This window comes from Onychostruthus taczanowskii, unplaced genomic scaffold, assembly GCF_017590055.1.
Source record: "Onychostruthus taczanowskii isolate IOZ18803 unplaced genomic scaffold, ASM1759005v1 scaffold2, whole genome shotgun sequence".
NCBI lineage: Eukaryota > Metazoa > Chordata > Aves > Passeriformes > Passeridae > Onychostruthus > Onychostruthus taczanowskii.
In genome coordinates, this window is record NW_024499239.1 from 7,840,433 (window position 1) to 7,856,863 (window position 16,431).

At 44.3% G+C, this 16,431-nt stretch overlaps 2 protein-coding genes across 3 annotated transcripts; one reads left to right on the top strand and one right to left on the bottom strand.

Annotated features, from left to right (window-relative positions):
- Nucleotides 1–847: 847 nt before the first annotated feature.
- On the bottom strand, nucleotides 848–10,458 carry LIAS (lipoic acid synthetase). The gene is made up of 11 exons (XM_041402896.1): nucleotides 10,316–10,458; nucleotides 9,061–9,233; nucleotides 8,326–8,419; nucleotides 7,503–7,583; nucleotides 7,113–7,269; nucleotides 5,764–5,821; nucleotides 4,580–4,708; nucleotides 4,189–4,334; nucleotides 3,846–3,916; nucleotides 2,989–3,100; nucleotides 848–1,936 (listed from the first exon to the last, which is right to left on the bottom strand). Exons 1-11 carry the CDS (start codon nucleotides 10,391–10,393, stop codon nucleotides 1,884–1,886), a joined length of 1,152 nt encoding a protein of 383 aa, XP_041258830.1. The 5' UTR covers nucleotides 10,394–10,458; the 3' UTR covers nucleotides 848–1,883.
- Nucleotides 10,459–10,499: 41 nt separating this feature from the next.
- On the top strand, nucleotides 10,500–16,005 carry RPL9 (ribosomal protein L9). Of its 2 annotated transcripts, XM_041402634.1 has the most exons (8): nucleotides 10,500–10,545; nucleotides 10,894–10,940; nucleotides 11,020–11,135; nucleotides 11,931–12,026; nucleotides 12,714–12,846; nucleotides 14,264–14,344; nucleotides 14,790–14,905; nucleotides 15,904–16,005. In XM_041402634.1, exons 2-7 carry the CDS (start codon nucleotides 10,895–10,897, stop codon nucleotides 14,894–14,896), a joined length of 579 nt encoding a protein of 192 aa, XP_041258568.1. In that variant the 5' UTR covers nucleotides 10,500–10,545; nucleotide 10,894; the 3' UTR covers nucleotides 14,897–14,905; nucleotides 15,904–16,005. The 2 variants fall into 2 exon arrangements, with proteins under 2 accessions (XP_041258568.1, XP_041258569.1); XM_041402635.1 differs by lacking the exons at nucleotides 10,500–10,545; nucleotides 11,931–12,026.
- The last annotated feature ends 426 nt before the right edge of the window (nucleotides 16,006–16,431 follow it).

The window sequence follows — 16,431 nt, forward strand, 5'->3', positions numbered from 1 at the left end:
CTTGGCAGAGGCTAAAGTCATATTCTGTTAAATCTGCTCTGTAGGCAAGTCAAAACCATTCCTTACAGTAGGACTCTAATAAAGGCAGGCAGCTGTTAAATGTGTGAGTATCCTGGGTTGATGTTGCAATGCTCTGTGTCTGCTGCAGTGGAGGGAATGTTGAATTTCTTTGCAATGGCTGATAACCTTTCCCTGCTCTAATACTCAAGTGTACTTTAGCTGAAGCAGAACATTTTTGGCTCAAAATTTTTGGCTCCATGACTAGCAATCAGGCCTTTTGGTTTTTAAAATTTATTAATAATATTATTAAAAAAAAAAAAAAGGCAGCCTTGCCTGTCTCTCTGCCCGTACAGCTATTCTTTTGTTTATCCCTTCTTCCCCTTTGTTCCCCATGGCTCACATTTCCCCTTTCAGTGGTGAATTATTACTACATTCCTTCTTGGTTAAAGTTTTGTCTTCATAAGGGGTTAATATTGCCGTACTTCATTTTGTGACGTGTCAGCTGAGGCATCACTAGCCTCAGTGGTACAATATACACAGAAGTTTCTCCTATACATTATCTTGCTAGGTAGATGTCTTCCTTCTATCATCTTGCTGGGTTGGTGAGTGTGCAAGGTCCACCCTCCTTCCACAGACTCCAGGAGTTTAGAAAAGTACTAAAGCCAGTCATAGAATTACCTGCATGATGGGAATTTTGGGTCAGATAGCAAAGTCCTGAGCTGCTTCCCAAATAACCTGACAAAGATACAGGTCAAGTTAGTTCAGAGATGGTATTTAGTGTCCATAGCTGAGCATTAGGGAGAGAATCATTGCTATTACTGCTGTAAAGAGAGGCAGGTAGAGCTGCTAATGTAGCATATGCCATTTCTGTTTTATTTCTGCTTGAGCTTAGTGTGACATACAGTGGATTTCATGTTTTACCCACAATGTGGTTCACTTCTCTGCACTAAGATTTAGCAGCCAGGCCAAGCCTCAAGGGGCAAGTAACCAGACCCACCAAACACAAGCACTGGGGTTTTAACTTGCCTTTAATGACATGACAGTAGCCATGCAACAGGAGCACGGTACAGAATTGCAGTTCTGCAGAGTCAATACAAAAGCAGCAGTGCACCTCAGTGGGGTTTGCTGCAGTCATGTACATAAATTAGGGGTAGCTCCATTTATGCACCTCCACCAACTCTGATTTTCCCAATTGTTCAAATTAATGGTATCTACTGCAGGTTAATTGGATGTTTTGTTTTCTTTTGCTGATACCTTGTACATACCAAGGCTCACGCTTGTAGACATGCAAGCTCTGGAAAAGCTTTAGCTATCAGAATGGCACAGCTCTTTTTCTCTGATGCAGCTAAAAGATACCATCTTTTGAAGGAGTATCACTGCACTTTCTCTGGCATGGTTCAAGAAAGCCCTAATCTGGTGCATTATCACATACAGTCTTTCTTTAGAACTCCTGCAGTTCCCAGAGCCCCTGCAAGCTTAGGTTACATAATACAGAGATACACCAAAGTATCAGTACCTTTCCAATTACCAGCTGCACCTTCACAGGTATTAACTGCAGCAATGCTGACTGCTGTAGCAGACCTATAAATCTGCCCAATCTTTGTTCCCAGCTTATGTTTGTTTCTTCCACCTCAGTTCCATCACTCAAAATTGTTTCAATCTTCTGTCTTTTTGCTGAACACTCAAGTATTCTGTTGCTGTAGCCTTAGCAGGAGAAATGAGGTAAAATAATGTGTTTTGATGAGAAAAAATTATTCTGGAAAGATAGTAAGTTTATTCATATAGCCACCATCTGTTCTTCTGCATTTCTGGAACTGAGTATAATTATGCACTGAAAAAAGGATTCTTAAAACTGACTGCTGTAAATAGGTTCACTCTCATTTTCAGATGGCTTTTGTCTTTCTTTTTTCTACCAAGTTCTTCAAGAAGAATTCACCTAATTAAAAGGAGAAAAATAGACACCAAAATGATTTGTAGGTATTTCAGCAAAATAAGGCAGAAGAATACATTCTTGTTTAACAAGAGTGTTCTACTCTACAATTGTTTTCACCAGTTATTTTGTAGGAATTCAATGACATATAACAGCATTTCCAATACATACAGCAGGGATCTAAAAACCCCTCAAAACTATAACCCAATACACAATCCCTCCACTCCCAAAATCCTGATTTTCCTCCTGTCCAGTTTTATGAAATAGCTCTGTTGCTTTGTGCATTACAACAGGCAAAACTGGATTGATTTAATTAAAATTTCATTCCTGTTTCATAAAGTATCAGCAAGTTATAGTGAAACCTGCTATAAATCTTGTTTGAGCTGTCATTAAAACAGAGCAGCACAGTATCCCAGATGAGTCTTCTCTCTCCTTCCTTAGGAAAAAGCAGGATATTGTACCTACACAACAGTTCCATTTAATATCAGCTGCTGCTTCATACCCAGTGCGTTATCAGAAAAAACACTGCTGTAAGTGTCTCTAATTATTTTTAAAGCATTGTAAATAAATTCTGCCTAAAGCAACAAAACTGCAACACAAACAACCAGGACTTCATACCCAGTGCTTTATCAGAAAAAAACACTGCTGTAAGTGTCTCTATTTTTAAAGCACTGTAAATAAATTCTGCCTAAAGCAACAAAACTGCAACACAAACAACCAGGGACCTCGCTGAACTCAGAAGCATCCAAGAGACAGAATGTGAAGGAAAACTTGAAAATTTGGTACCCTCTATCCTGCCTCACACATTAAGTGTAGTACAAAATAGGTTTGGAAAAAATATCAGGTTAAGCAGCACTGCAATTGTACAAATTCTAATTACTGTCATGGTTATGCATTTGGATGACCTACAGGAAATAGTGTAAGTAATTTTAAAAATACTGGTAACTATATGAGGTGTCCTTGAGCTAAGGTAAGCTTTGTTGCACATTACTTCACTGTTTTAGTTTTGTATAATGAAATGATACATGCTAAATAATCCAATGTTTTCAGTAGTTTACCTGCTTTATAGGAAGAACGCACCAAAGGCCCACTGGCAGTGTAATGGAATCCAAGATCATTTCCTACTTTTTCCCAGTACTTAAACTTCTCAGGAGTTATGTACTCTTCCACCTGGGGAAAAGAATTAATTTTGCTCAGGTACTAATGCAAAGGGAATTGCTATAGCTAGCATACAGTGAAATAAAATACAGCTATATTGCAAGTTCAAAAATTTTCACTCCAAAGCTTTCATCAGTGAAGTCACAAACTGCATTTTTGCTCTGCTTTCTACCAAACAAATGTATTTTGTTTTACATATTTAGCTGAAAAGTTCAGAATTTAATCTCTAGTTGTTGCTTTATCATCTTCATTCTGTTTCTGAATGGTCCTTTCAAGCAAACCTTTTTTCCTGTCCAAGTTAGTGAAAAACCACAATAATCCTACAAATCTCTTCACTAACAGTTAATTCAGTGAAACACAGGAACAGAACAGAGAGTGAATTTCTGGACAGACTGCAGAAGCAGAAAATGGTAAATATCCCAGCTGAAGTGGCACCATTAAGGGAGAGGCTGTAAGACAGTGAAGAGGCACTGGCTTGAGCAATTATGTTTGAGACATACACTGAAGCTCTTGTTTTCCAGGACCAGGCCTCAGCTCCAGCTGTCTCCCTGGCTAACAGCAGAAACTAGCACTGGGAAGTGTGCAGAAGACAGAAGGGGTTAGATGGCTGAGGTCATTTTTAGTGAAGAGCCCCTAACAGATAATCATTGTCAGGCTAAACAAGGAAGGAAATTTTTCCCAACATCTGCAGTTAGAGTAAGGATGACTGTGTAAGGTACAGACCTTAACTGTGCCTGTAAATTAAAGGCACTTTTACCTTTAGGTGACGTTTTGTTGGTTGCATATACTGTCCTAGGGTCAAACAATCCACATCTGCTTCCCGCAATACTGTAAAAACAAAATTCCTTGTTAATGGCAGAAGGATCACAAGGAAAATCACGGATTTACCTGTCAAATTGAACCTGTAAGCTCTAAGAAGACAAAATATTTCAGAAATTCAGTCTTTTTTAACCACATTTTTATTTTTCAATGGAACTTGGAAAACATTTCCTGCACCAGCAAACTGATTGGCATGTAGAGGCAATGATGCTTACAATTGTTTTCCAACACAGTAAAATTCATACCTGTGAATTCTGGCATCTACTTCAACACCAACTTACATTTCATTGTGGAATATATTTGTTCGTCGGTCTCGCCTAGCCCCAGCATAATGGAGGTTTTGGAAATGACGCCGGGCTGCACCTCTTTAGCGTGCTTCAGCACACGGACGGACTGCTCAAAGTTGGCTCGGGGGTCGCGGACCTTCCTTCGCACATTTCCGCGCAAGGGAGAAAAACACGTGGAAGGGCACAGAGAATTTAGAGACGCCAGGACAGGCGCGTTCTGCCAGCTTCTGCCAAGTGGCAGAGCACAGGGTTTTTGGCCGCCCAGTCGGACACCGGCACCGGGCCGGGCCCGCCTCAGGCGCCGCGGCCGGGCAGGGGCGCGCCTGAGGCGGCTCCGACCCACGCCCGCGCCGCGCGGCCCGGCACACCCAGAGCCATTGCTCACCTCTGCAGTGCCGGCACGGTCTCCACGTTGTGGGCATACACATCCAGCCCCGACGACGCGACTTTCTCCACTGCTTTAAGGTCACCTCGGAAATCGGGAGTTAGGCATTCCACCAGGATTTTTGGATTCCTGAAAACGAGAGACAAAAGGAACACATACGTTGTGGCATTTTGTGACCCTGTGTCCCAAAAAACTCAAGATAGCTAAAAAAAACCCATACCCCCATAACTGAAGACATGACACTAATAAGCAAAGCAAAGTTAATTCAGGATAATTCTAAAACAACATGTTTCTGCAAACACATTATAACAAACTCGTGTTAAGTTAATGTACAACAAAGACACATCAAAAAAATATAAACAGTGCATGCAAATGTTTGAGAGACTGTTGGAATTGCTTTTATATTTATTATTTGGCTTCTGCTGTATTTCAGCTCACATCAGTAAAACCAGGAATTTGTTTTGTTTAAGATCATAGCTCCAAAATACAGAGGCGCTATAATTCTGCTACTGGAATAAGAAGACTCTGAGTCTAGAATCTAGTCTTGGTGTTCAGGGGTCTGATTTCAGCTCAAAAAGGCAGGTGGGGAAAACTGCAGGAACCTTTCAAGCCCCAAGATACAATGGATGCAGACTTAAATGAAGTTAAACAAATGAGTTCTGCAGGCAGGCGAGTGTGCTGTTGAACAGCATACAGGGCACCGACGTAGGGTGAAGGCAGCACAGCCAGGGAAAGCAGGAAGGTACAATCACAGACTTGGAAATGGCCTCTGAGGCAAAATGAAAAGCAGTTTGATCACTGCTGAATGAGAAGCCAGACTCCTTCAGTCACATGGTGACAGTTACCTAACTCTGCTGTGTCTGAGCCCAAGCTTCGGGAATGAACATACCTCAGAAGAATGTATTCATTTCCTGGAAACCAGCTGCCTGCTCAAAGAAAGAGTCCAGTGCTTAGCTTTAATAAGTCTGGGAGGAATTGGAAATGCATCCAAATTCAAAACAGTTTGGGGCCTTTCTATGAGAAAGATGAAGAAAGAGAGGAAAAAAAAAAGGGGCACAGACAGGCTAGAGGCAGACTTTTGTATTTGCATGGCCCCTGGAATAAACCAGCTAAAGGAGCTGCCACCTACATGCACTACCACATTCTAAAGTTTTATCAGTAACAGTAACACATGGATGACACACCTTTCTTTCAGATGCCGGACTGTCTTTGCAAAGTGTTCCGCTCCACCATCAGGCATATCTAGAAGCATGTCAATTATTCAGTTAATCTTTCTGTTCAAGAAATGTATTTACTTACTAGCAAAGCCAAAAAACCCATCCGATTCAAACCGTAAATGCAAAATAATAAAGCAGTCAAACCCCAGTCTTGTCTCACCACTTAAGCCAAGGACTTACAAAAGATATGCTTCCAAGCTTCTGCACAGAGTCTAACTGTGATTGTCTAGGGCAGAGCTCAGATTTACCAGTCTCTAGGTTCCCTGACTCACTGAGCACAGAATGGCTTTACCTATTTATGGTTCTGGTCTGCAAAATAGTCGTACAAAGAGTGAGAACGATATATTAGTGCTCTTTTAAGCCCCTTTGAAGCCACTGGACTTTCCATCATACTGAACAGTTTTTACAATGGCTTTCCTCACCTATATGGTGTCACCACAAGGGAGCTACTGCAAGGGAGTTACTTCCTACTTCCTTAGGAAAACACAACTTTAAGTTTTGTCACATATACTATATTCTAGGTTTAGTGTTTAGAAGGAAGTTCTGTAATGGTATTGTATATGATTGTTTGTCTTTTTGCTATCCAAGTAACAGAACATGGTGTATACACATGCATTCTGCTAAAAATTAGTTATAAAACGTTTAGTGTTGCAGTATTTATTTATGTTTATTAAGAGCGTAATTTCTGCTGTATTTCACCAGACATGGAGAAATACTGAGAATATGTAGGCACTGTGCAAAGTTTCAGCACTGTTGTCTCCTCTAACACAGTTCTCCTGGGCAGCTGTGCAGAAGAATGTTTCTGGGGGCTGTGTGCAGCTAGGAATACCAGTGAGAGCTCGGGGGGCACGAGGAGAGCAGAGGTACGCACTGGGGGAGCTCAGGGGGGCACGAGGAGAGCAGAGGTACACACTGGGAGAGCTCAGGCATGCATGCACCAGGAGAGCTCAGGGGGGCACAGTGAGAGCCCAGGCACACACTGGGAGAGCTCAGGGAGGCACCAGGAGAGCTCAGGGGGGCACAGTGAGAGCCCAGGTACACACTGGGAGAGCTCAGGGAGGCACAAGGAGAGCTCAGGGGGGCACAGTGAGAGCCCAGGCACACACTGGGAGAGCTCAGGCATGCACCAGGAGAGCAGAGGTATGCACTGGGAGAGCTCAGGGTGGCACAGTGAGAGCAGAGGTACACACTGGGAGAGCTCAGGCATGCACCAGGAGAGCTCAGGGGGGCACAGTGAGAGCCCAGGCACACACTGGGAGAGCTCAGGGAGGCACCAGCAGAGCTCAGGGGGGCACAGTGAGAGCCCAGGCACGCACCGTCTCTGTCCACGGACGTCAGCACCACGTAGTCCAAGCCCCACGCCGCGATGGCCTCGGCTGTGTTGTGAGGCTCCCGCGGGTCCAGCGGAGGGGGGTTCTTGGCAGTCTTCACTGAACAAAACCTGCAGCCTCTGGTGCACGTGTCACCCATCAGCTGCAACACAAAAACGTTCCTCCCTTTACACAGTACACAGCACTACTGCTCAGATGGGAAACAGCTGCATAAGCTACATCAGATAAATCCTAACAGCAAGCAAAAAAGAACTAGGACAGTGCTTTACTCTAAATTTATTGTAATAAACCCACTCCACTATAGCAGAGATCCGACAATAGAGCACAAACAGCTCAGACAAGAACAGAACACTTAGGAGATGGTCAATGACTTACCATAATAGTAGCTGTCGCTGTGGCATACTCCCCACCTCCCCAGCATTCTCCAATGTTGGGACAACGTGCTTCTTCACATACCTGAAGGTGAAAGGCTGTACTGTACCTCGATTTTTCCATATTATTTTTGAAAATAATTATTATATTACTGATGGATTTTAATAGAAGCCTACAAACAAAACACAATTCCTTCTGTGATAAATGAGGTTAACAATTCCCTGCTGTTTTTAACAAGTCAGTAGAACAGATCAGAAAAGAACTGCTTCATGATATCCATTACCTTTATTTTCTCTACTTCAAAACTCCAAAAACTGCTCAGTCACATAACTGTCTTACTAATTAGCACAGACTAGCATTAATATTTTACATTTAAGAACTGATAAAATGTTCACAAAGTATAAAGAACTAAGAACTTAGTCTGAAAAAAAATATTAAAAAATCCCCTCCATGCATTCCCACTGCTTTTTACTATTTGGAAAGTACAATTAATGAAATCTGTACAGTTTCTTTTCATGAAAATCAAGTATGCAACTCTGAGATTGTGTGTGTCTCCATGAAAAACAGTTGCACATAGCATCTTCTAAACTCTGGTGATGTAAGCAGTAAACCCCAGTATTTAAAATCACAGCAGAAAAAAATACTAAATCTGTTGGATTTACACTTATTCTTTAGGAGTAAAATTCACTGCTAGCAAAAAGGATAGCACTGGGCTTGGTTTCAGCTCTGAAGATCATGCAAGACATGATTTCTACCTGTCCTCCACAGAGAAAAATGTAAAATCTGCCTTAGTTCTACAGGAACACTTGGTTGGTGCCAGACTTACTGTATGAAGATTTAAACTTCTCAAGGTATTCTTTAATTTATTGTAGTTCTTTCCCATGGGAATCTTTGTTTTCAGCCATGGAGGAAGATGCAGCCTGAATAACACCAAGCAAACATAAAGATTAATAAACTACTTACACAGTAAATTTTATTAATAGATTTGATTAATTTGTTACAGATCCCAACAAGGAAAGGTCCCTTGAAAACTGATGCAACTCAGCAATTAATGTTAAATCATGCATGGCCAGATCAGACTCCTCTTCCCTGTTCGTCATCAATGCAACACTCAAGCATGGGAATTGTTGTTACTGAAATGTTTGAAACTGTTCACTGTTCCAGAGGGATTGAACAGTGCCACCACACTGGAGACTGCAACCAGTAATGGTAGCAGATATTGCACAGTTATCACAAAGTCTGATCACTCTGCAACTGAAAATATGGGGGTTTAAAAATTTTTCAACATAAGTCTTCATTTTTTGTTTTCTCTATCAGTACTACTTTTCCAAGATTCACCTACTGATGTATATTTGTAATTGAATTACTGGCACTCAAGAACATACCACCATGTCTCCACACTTTTTTTATGGATTTAAAATTAATGAACTTGTCCTTTCTTGAATAATCCTTAAATTTGCAACACAGTAGGGTGGAATTTCATAAAGATACATGGCATAAATTTTGTAGTTATTACTAAAAATGCTGGAAAGCAGTTAAAATTGTTTAAAATCACTATTACCTTTCTCCTTTCTCACGCTTTAAATTGCCTTTATAGTCAGCCCATGTGCTCTTGTCTGACAGATCTCCAGAGACAAAGTCCTGTAAGTCTGGTCCATTTTGCAGGTGCTCTTTTTTTTCCCCTGGTAAAGAACCTGACGTTCCATACTGATTACACACATGGCTTCCTGACACCTAAAACAAGCAAAATTGTAATTTATTTAGTAACAAACACGGTGGGACCACTAAACAACAATTTGTCTTTTTGCTGGTTAACGCAGGCTTTGTGTAAGCATTTTCCTAACGGCTTTTAAGTTAAATGTATAATTCTCTTTTTATTTTAAGCTACATGTAACAGACTTCTCTATCATAACACCACACTAAGCTATGCAGTGTAACACACAATTCCCCTGTACCCAGCACTGGTGAGGCAACACCTCAAACCCTGGGTCCAGTCCTGGGCCCCTCACTGCAAGAAAGACACTGAGGGGCTGGAGCGTGTCCAGAGAAGGGCAATGGAACTGAGGGAGGGTCTGGAGCACAAGGCTTGTGGGGGCAGCTGAGGGAGCTGGGGGTGTTCAGCCTGGAGAAAAGGAGGCTCAGGGGGAACTGACCGGGCTCTACAATTGCCTGAAAGCAGGCTCTAGCCAGCTGGGGATGGGCTGCTTCTCCCAGGCAGCCAGCGACAGGGTGAGAGGAAACAGCCTTACACTGCACCAGGGGAGGCTTAGTTTGGAGAGCGGGAGGAATTTCTTGCCAGAAAGGGTGACTGGGCATTGGAACGGGCAGCCCAGGGAGCTGGCGGGGTCACCGTCCCTGGAGGTGTTTGAGGCAAGCCTGGCTGTGGCACTCAGTGCCGGGGTCTGGTTGACACGGCGGTGCTGGGTCACAGCTTGGACTCGATCACCTCAGAGGTCCTTCCAACCCACAGCCTCTGTGGAATGACGTTCCGTGTGTTACTCCGGTGCTTCGGGGCCGCAGGGAGCGGCTTTGCCAAGGCTCCCGGTGGCTGCCGGGCGCTGTCCCATGGGAGCGGGGCCGGGGCTCGGTGTCCCGGGGATGCGTGTGTCCGTGCGGGGCTGGGCCGGTCCGTCCCGGGCTCTGCCCGCGGCCACCCCACGCCGTCCCGCGCCACCGCCACAGAGCCGCCGGGCACCGGCACCGCGGTGCGCCGCACAGCGTCTCCTCCTGCTTTGCCCTGCCGTACCGTACCGCGGCCCCCGCCCGGCCGGCCCGTCCTGCTGCCGGCGGCCCCCGGGGCACACGGCGAGACTCACCCGGGCCCGGCCCCGCGGCACCAGCAGCCCCCGGGCGGCGGCGGCCCCGCACCGGCCCTGCGGCAGCAGCAGCGACATGGCGGCGCCCAGCCCGATCGACGCGCTCGGCCGGCTCGCCTACTCTTGCCTATTAGACGGATTCCCCTGCGCGATGACGTCACTGAGCCCGGAGAGGCTATAAGTACGTGATGACGTCATGCGCTGTCTCTTTTGGCGCTGTGCGCTGCAAGGTGCGGGCTGGCGGCGCGGCCGGGATCCCCGGGATAATCCGGGACCATCCGCGGTGCTCGGCCTCCCAGCGCCCCGCTCGCGCGCGGGCAGCCCCCAGGGGCGGCGCCGGTCCCGCCGGCGCCTCCCGTCCCGCACCCCGCGCGAGAGGGCCCCGGGACGGCGCCTTCCCGACAAGGCCCCGCTGAGGCCGCCGCGCTGCGGGCCCGGGTGGGAGGCGCCGCTGCGGGGAGCGGAGCCCGGCGGTGACAGCGCGGGGGGAGCGTCGGGTCGTGCAGGGGAGGAGCGGGCGGGGTCCCGGCGGGCACAAGGGCGAGAGAGGCTCCAGCGTTTCTCGTTGTCTCCCGCAGGATGAAGACCATCCTCAGCAACCAGACTGTGGACATCCCCGAGCAAGGTCAGTCCGCGCCGCGTTCGGGAGGCGCCCGGCGGTGCCTCCCCGCAGCCCGTAACGCGTGTCCGCATTTGCTCCGCAGTCGGAGTTTCCCTGAAGGGCCGGACGGTCATTGTGAAGGGGCCCCGAGGAACACTGAGGAGGGATTTTAACCACATCAACGTGGAGCTGTCCCTCCTGGGAAAGAAGCACAAGAAGGTGGGTGCTGAACAGGCCGTTTCGCTGCCCGGAGACAGAGGGGAGATCTATAGTTGCCTTAAAAACTTCTTGGTAGTGTAGGCGAGTGGCCAGAAATGATCAGCTGCGGGTAGGTTTTGCTTATTCCTGTGTTTTGTGAGAGAGATTGGTCTGGTGGAAGCGTGGGGCCTCCTGGGGCCGTGTGGGAGTGGAAATATGTAATTGCATTCTTCTGCAGTGACAGTTACGGGGAAGGGGCTGATTCCTGTATGCTGTGCTACAGACTGGTTCTTTTAGAGCATCAAAAGCAGAAACTGCAAGTTATATTAGGAGAGGAGAAATAGATGCATGATTTTTCATATTGCGTCGAAAAGTATAAGAAAATATCGAGTGACTGATTTCAGCTACTGTTTCACAAGGATCGAGTGTTTCATTAAAACAGTGGATCCGCACACGGTGTTTCTTTTAAGTTGATTATGCACGGGGGCAGACTTTAGAACAATATGCTTAGCAATTGCTAATGCATCCTTTAGCTCAAGGTTGTAGATTTATCTACCCCAGCTCTTTTGAAGACTTGTTAGTGGCAAGACCTGAAGAAAACAAACATTTCTCCCATGTCTCAGGTTAGGATTTAAAATACAAGCACCAGGTGGGCCTTTAGTAAGTAGTCTGTCAAATAAACAACAGTCCTGTGTTTTTGTTTGGTGGGCTTTAAGTAGTTCATATGAAAGTTTTGTTCCTTATCTGTCACAAAATTATTTTGTTGCTGGTTTTGAAGTGTAGCTGAAAGCTTTGTTAATGTGATTTTTGATGCAGCTGCGTGTTGACAAGTGGTGGGGTAACAGAAAGGAGCTGGCAACAGTTCGCACAATTTGCAGCCATGTACAGAACATGATCAAGGGAGTCACTCTGGTAAGTGGTGCTGGGAACCAGGATAACTGCTGCCCTTTCTGTTACCCGTGGTACTCACATGCCCTCTGAACAAAGAGAAGCTGTGAGAGAGGCCGAGAAAAGAATGATCAAAACATTCTTACTCCATTTGCTGCCCCTGTGTTTGTCCTCATGTGGGATGTGTTGGGAAGGTTGTTCACCTGAAGGAGTTGGGTAACTGGATCATGGTGGAATTGTTTATGTTAGTTAGCCTATCATGTCCAGGCTGTGTGTCCTGATGGGAGACAATCACGAGTTTTTCAGTAGTTAGAAGTATGATATAGTGTCTCTCTTTAATATAGTATAATGTGTGTATAGTGTAGTTTTAATAAAGTGAGTGTTCAGCATTCCAGAGCCTTGGAGTCAGATATCAGTCATTCCCGTGAGGGGGCTCCCTGATAATAGCATAGTTACTGCAGTGAGAGCCTTTTACTTTGTGGAGCGAGGGCGTTTCTGAGCATCCAAGATGCAGCTTCTTTCTCCCTGTGCTTTTTGTCTTGCCTTTGCTGTCAGGCAAGTTGTGGGGGACAGGATGAATGCGTGGGGCTCAGTGTCCTGCCCTTTTTCAGAAGCTGTTGCTACCCCCTGGCTTTGGTTTCTGCTGTAGCTTCGTGTTCTGCCTTCTGGGCCTGTTCTGCTTCCAATGCCCGGTTATGTCCTGTGCCCCAGGGCTTCCGCTACAAGATGAGGTCGGTGTACGCTCACTTCCCGATCAATGTAGTCATCCAGGACAACGGCTCACTCGTGGAGATCCGGAACTTCCTGGGAGAGAAGTACATCCGCAGAGTGAGGATGAGGCCAGGTGAGCGTTTCTGGAGGTGTGTTCTGCTGGTTTGAACTAGGCTTTCCAAGCTGTTTTCTGTGGGCTCTGCCACTGAGAATGGAAGAGGATGAATAATCGTTGGAGCAGCACGTGCTTGTCTGAATTTATGTAATCTTCGTATGATACCATTGCCACTGTTCAGATTTATAATTAATAGTGCCTCTGTAATTTTACTAGTGAGAGTTAGCTAACGACCAGTCTGGAGTTAGTTACTGTAGTACAAGGAATCCAGGATTTGCTTTAATGACTGGGAGATCTTAATAGTGTTGATAGTTGGTAACCTGCAGCTGCTTAGTGTTAGATTTGCGTTTCTGTTTTAAAACACTGCACATGAACTAGTTTCATACCACATCATAGTCTTGGTCTTTAAGGTGTTCTAGTTTGAATTTGCTGATTATTTAGGAGCATTCACAATAAACTTGAAGTTATAGTCTTATTAGCTGTTTTTACATCTTGCACACTTGGAGTTTCATTCAGTAAAATGTCGTAACAGAAAAGTAGGCACTTGATGGAGATTATTAAACTTCTGAAAGGAGGCAACAAAACATGTCATGAACAGAGTTACATAAAGACTGTAGGAAAGACATCCCTTATCCATTTGTTTTTTTCTAATTCCATTTCTGGTGAGGGTGTGGGTAAGGACATTTAATGTGACTGATGATGGGTTCTGGTGACTGTAGAGGAATACATCAGAACTTGTCCCAAAACAGTGGTAGATAACAGTGCAGTAGAGTTACAGGGTTTTTGATTTACTGTGGGATATTAATGGTGGGGTTGATTATTGCATTTTTTAAGTCAGCATTTACTCTTAGTGTTGGGCTGGCTTAAAATCTGATATCTGTTGATTAAATAGAAGAAACTGTAAAAACTTCTAGTTCCTTTAAAAATTCAAGTTTCCTGTTAGATTCTCAAATGCCATCATGTTCACTCCTTGTGAGTATTTGCACCATGGCTAGTGTAAACACAGTACATGACATGACAGGGGGCAGGTGGCTTTCAATGGCTTTTGATTGTTCTGTGATTGCTGACTCCAGCGTTGTCCTAATGAGCACAAGCCTGTGGAGATGGCACCACCGGAGCCGTGCTGGCAAAGTGCTGGCTGGTACCCAGTGTTGGTGATGGATGCTCACCAATGTAATAATGGGTAAGCAGGAGTGTCACTTCAGTAGCTTTCACTTCAGAGCATGACTTGCACTAATCTTTAATTGAAACTGTGCGAGGGAGGACAGCCCTGGAATGGATTTGAGGGACTCTCTTTAATAGTCAGAGAAGCTAATTTTTGTCTTGAATTCATATCTAGTGTCTAGCTATGTAAATTGGGACAGGACATTAATATTGCTTCTTTAATACACTTAACACCTTCAACAGTGTGGATTATGTGTTTGCCTTTCCATAGGTGTTACCTGTGCAGTATCTCAAGCCCAGAAAGATGAGCTGATCCTTGAAGGGAATGACATTGAGCTGGTCTCCAATTCAGGTTTGTGAAAGTAGATGTGTGGAGAATTGTATGGAAACTTTTATCTGAAAATGGCAGCTTTGCAAACTCCTTACCTCAAATCCTGAGGTAAACAACAGCACAGATTTTTTTTTCTCTAGTCACTGTAATTGCTTTTCATAGTTCCTAACTCTGTTTCTAAGTTTAAAGGTGTTTTTACAAGTCTTCAGAACCTTCTTTGGCCATTTTGGCACCAAACTTTTCAGATTTTCAGTTGTACATGTGTGCAGTAATGAAGTGCTACTGCCCCAAGTTGAGCTCAGTGAAATGCATCCTATTTTCATTAGACCTTACAGGGTTTAAAGTTGGGCATTCCTGTCTCTAGATGACAGTCCTGTTTGTTAGATGAAATACTGGAGCATAAACAAAGGCTACAAGTTGGCTTGGACCTTTTGGCTTTGTGCTAACGCTCTCAGTTTGTCTGCAGCTGCTTTGATCCAGCAAGCCACCACAGTCAAGAACAAGGATATCAGAAAATTCTTGGATGGTATCTATGTTTCTGAGAAGGGAACCGTGCAGCAGGCAGATGAGTAAAACTCACAGGTTGGTATCATCTTAATACACACTGTACATCTTCTCTGTAGAGATGGGGTCTTGGCAAGGTTTATCTGCTTCAACATGGCCATGGTTAAACAGGTTCCCAATAGGGATGAAATTTTCTTTGTGAAAGATGTCATAAGATGCATCGTAAAATTTGTATTTTGGTAGGTCTTTCAACAGCAGTTTTCCATCTTTCATCAGCTTGGCATTTTGCTACTTTATGGAGAAAACCTGTCTTCTCCAGTGCTGGACTCTGCATTGTGAATGCAAGCTGCAGTGTGCTGGCTGAGAATTTAAAAACAGCTGGCCTGGCCTGACAGACTGGTTTACAGCTATTTACACAGAAGACTGATGTTCCTCCTGGTTGGACACTGCCCTCACTAACATGGTGGAGAGCACCCAATTTATATGTAAAGGTCTTCTGAGCAGTTAGTGTGTAAATGCTGGTCAGTTTTACAAGGACAACGATTTACGTTGTCCATGGGCATTGTTACTGAAGTTGAGTATGATGATTTGGGGATCATTTAGGAATTTTAACTGCTAAAGGAACTTGATGAATTCCAGCTGTGTGTGGTTCCTTAGTCAGTACAAAACACCCGTGCAGGATGAGACAGTCTGACTTGCAAATAAATTCTATGCTGTGTGCCTTGAGAACCTAAGCTAGAGGCAGGATGTAGATAAAGTGAGTTTCATAAAACTTTTTTTTTAAATCATCCTCCAGATACCAAACATTTGCAAGCCTCTGAAAAAATAACTTTTAGTACTGTTCCATGTGCCTTGAGAGATGGAGCAACTTACTACATTTGTTGAACAGTTGAGCTGTTGTGCTTGAAGGCATCTTTAATTAATCTTGTCTGTGTAAAATCAGGGAAATTCTTTGAGCTGTTAATGTCTGTCTTGCATTAAAATCATCAGATAAATAAACATCAAATGGTTATAAACTTTCAGTTTCACATTTGCACTGCCAAAATCTTTCTAAAAGCTCTTTGTTTTATTTACAGCTGTCTGGATCCCAGCCTTAGGAGACATTGTCCAGCAATCCCAGCTGCGAACAAGGTGATAATATTAGATGTTAGTAAAATAAACTATATTTCATATCTTGAGTTTGTTGGGTTTTTTTTTAAAGAATAAAATGGTGATTTCATGAACCTGATGGCTTTTAGAGAAGCAGATTGCACAGTGGGTCCACCCTACCAATGTGTTTTCAAACCATCGGACTTCATTGAGACTGAATGACTGCTCAGAGACTGGTAGGGCAGTGTGTAGGCTGTGCTGCCATGATCTTTCTGTGACAAAGTCATGAAGTGGCATTTTTGAATCACAGCATGAAGAAATAATAAAAGCATTTTTCTTACAGGGGAGACCAGTTCTTTCACATCTTTTCTCAAGCCTCAGACTTGTGATGACAGAATCTGAAGTAGATGAAAAACAAAACTGAAATCAGGAGAATGAGATTTGTAAGCCCATTTAAACTAAATACATAGATAGAAGCAGTAGTCTGAAAATACAGGTTTTTTTAGTGCTCAGTT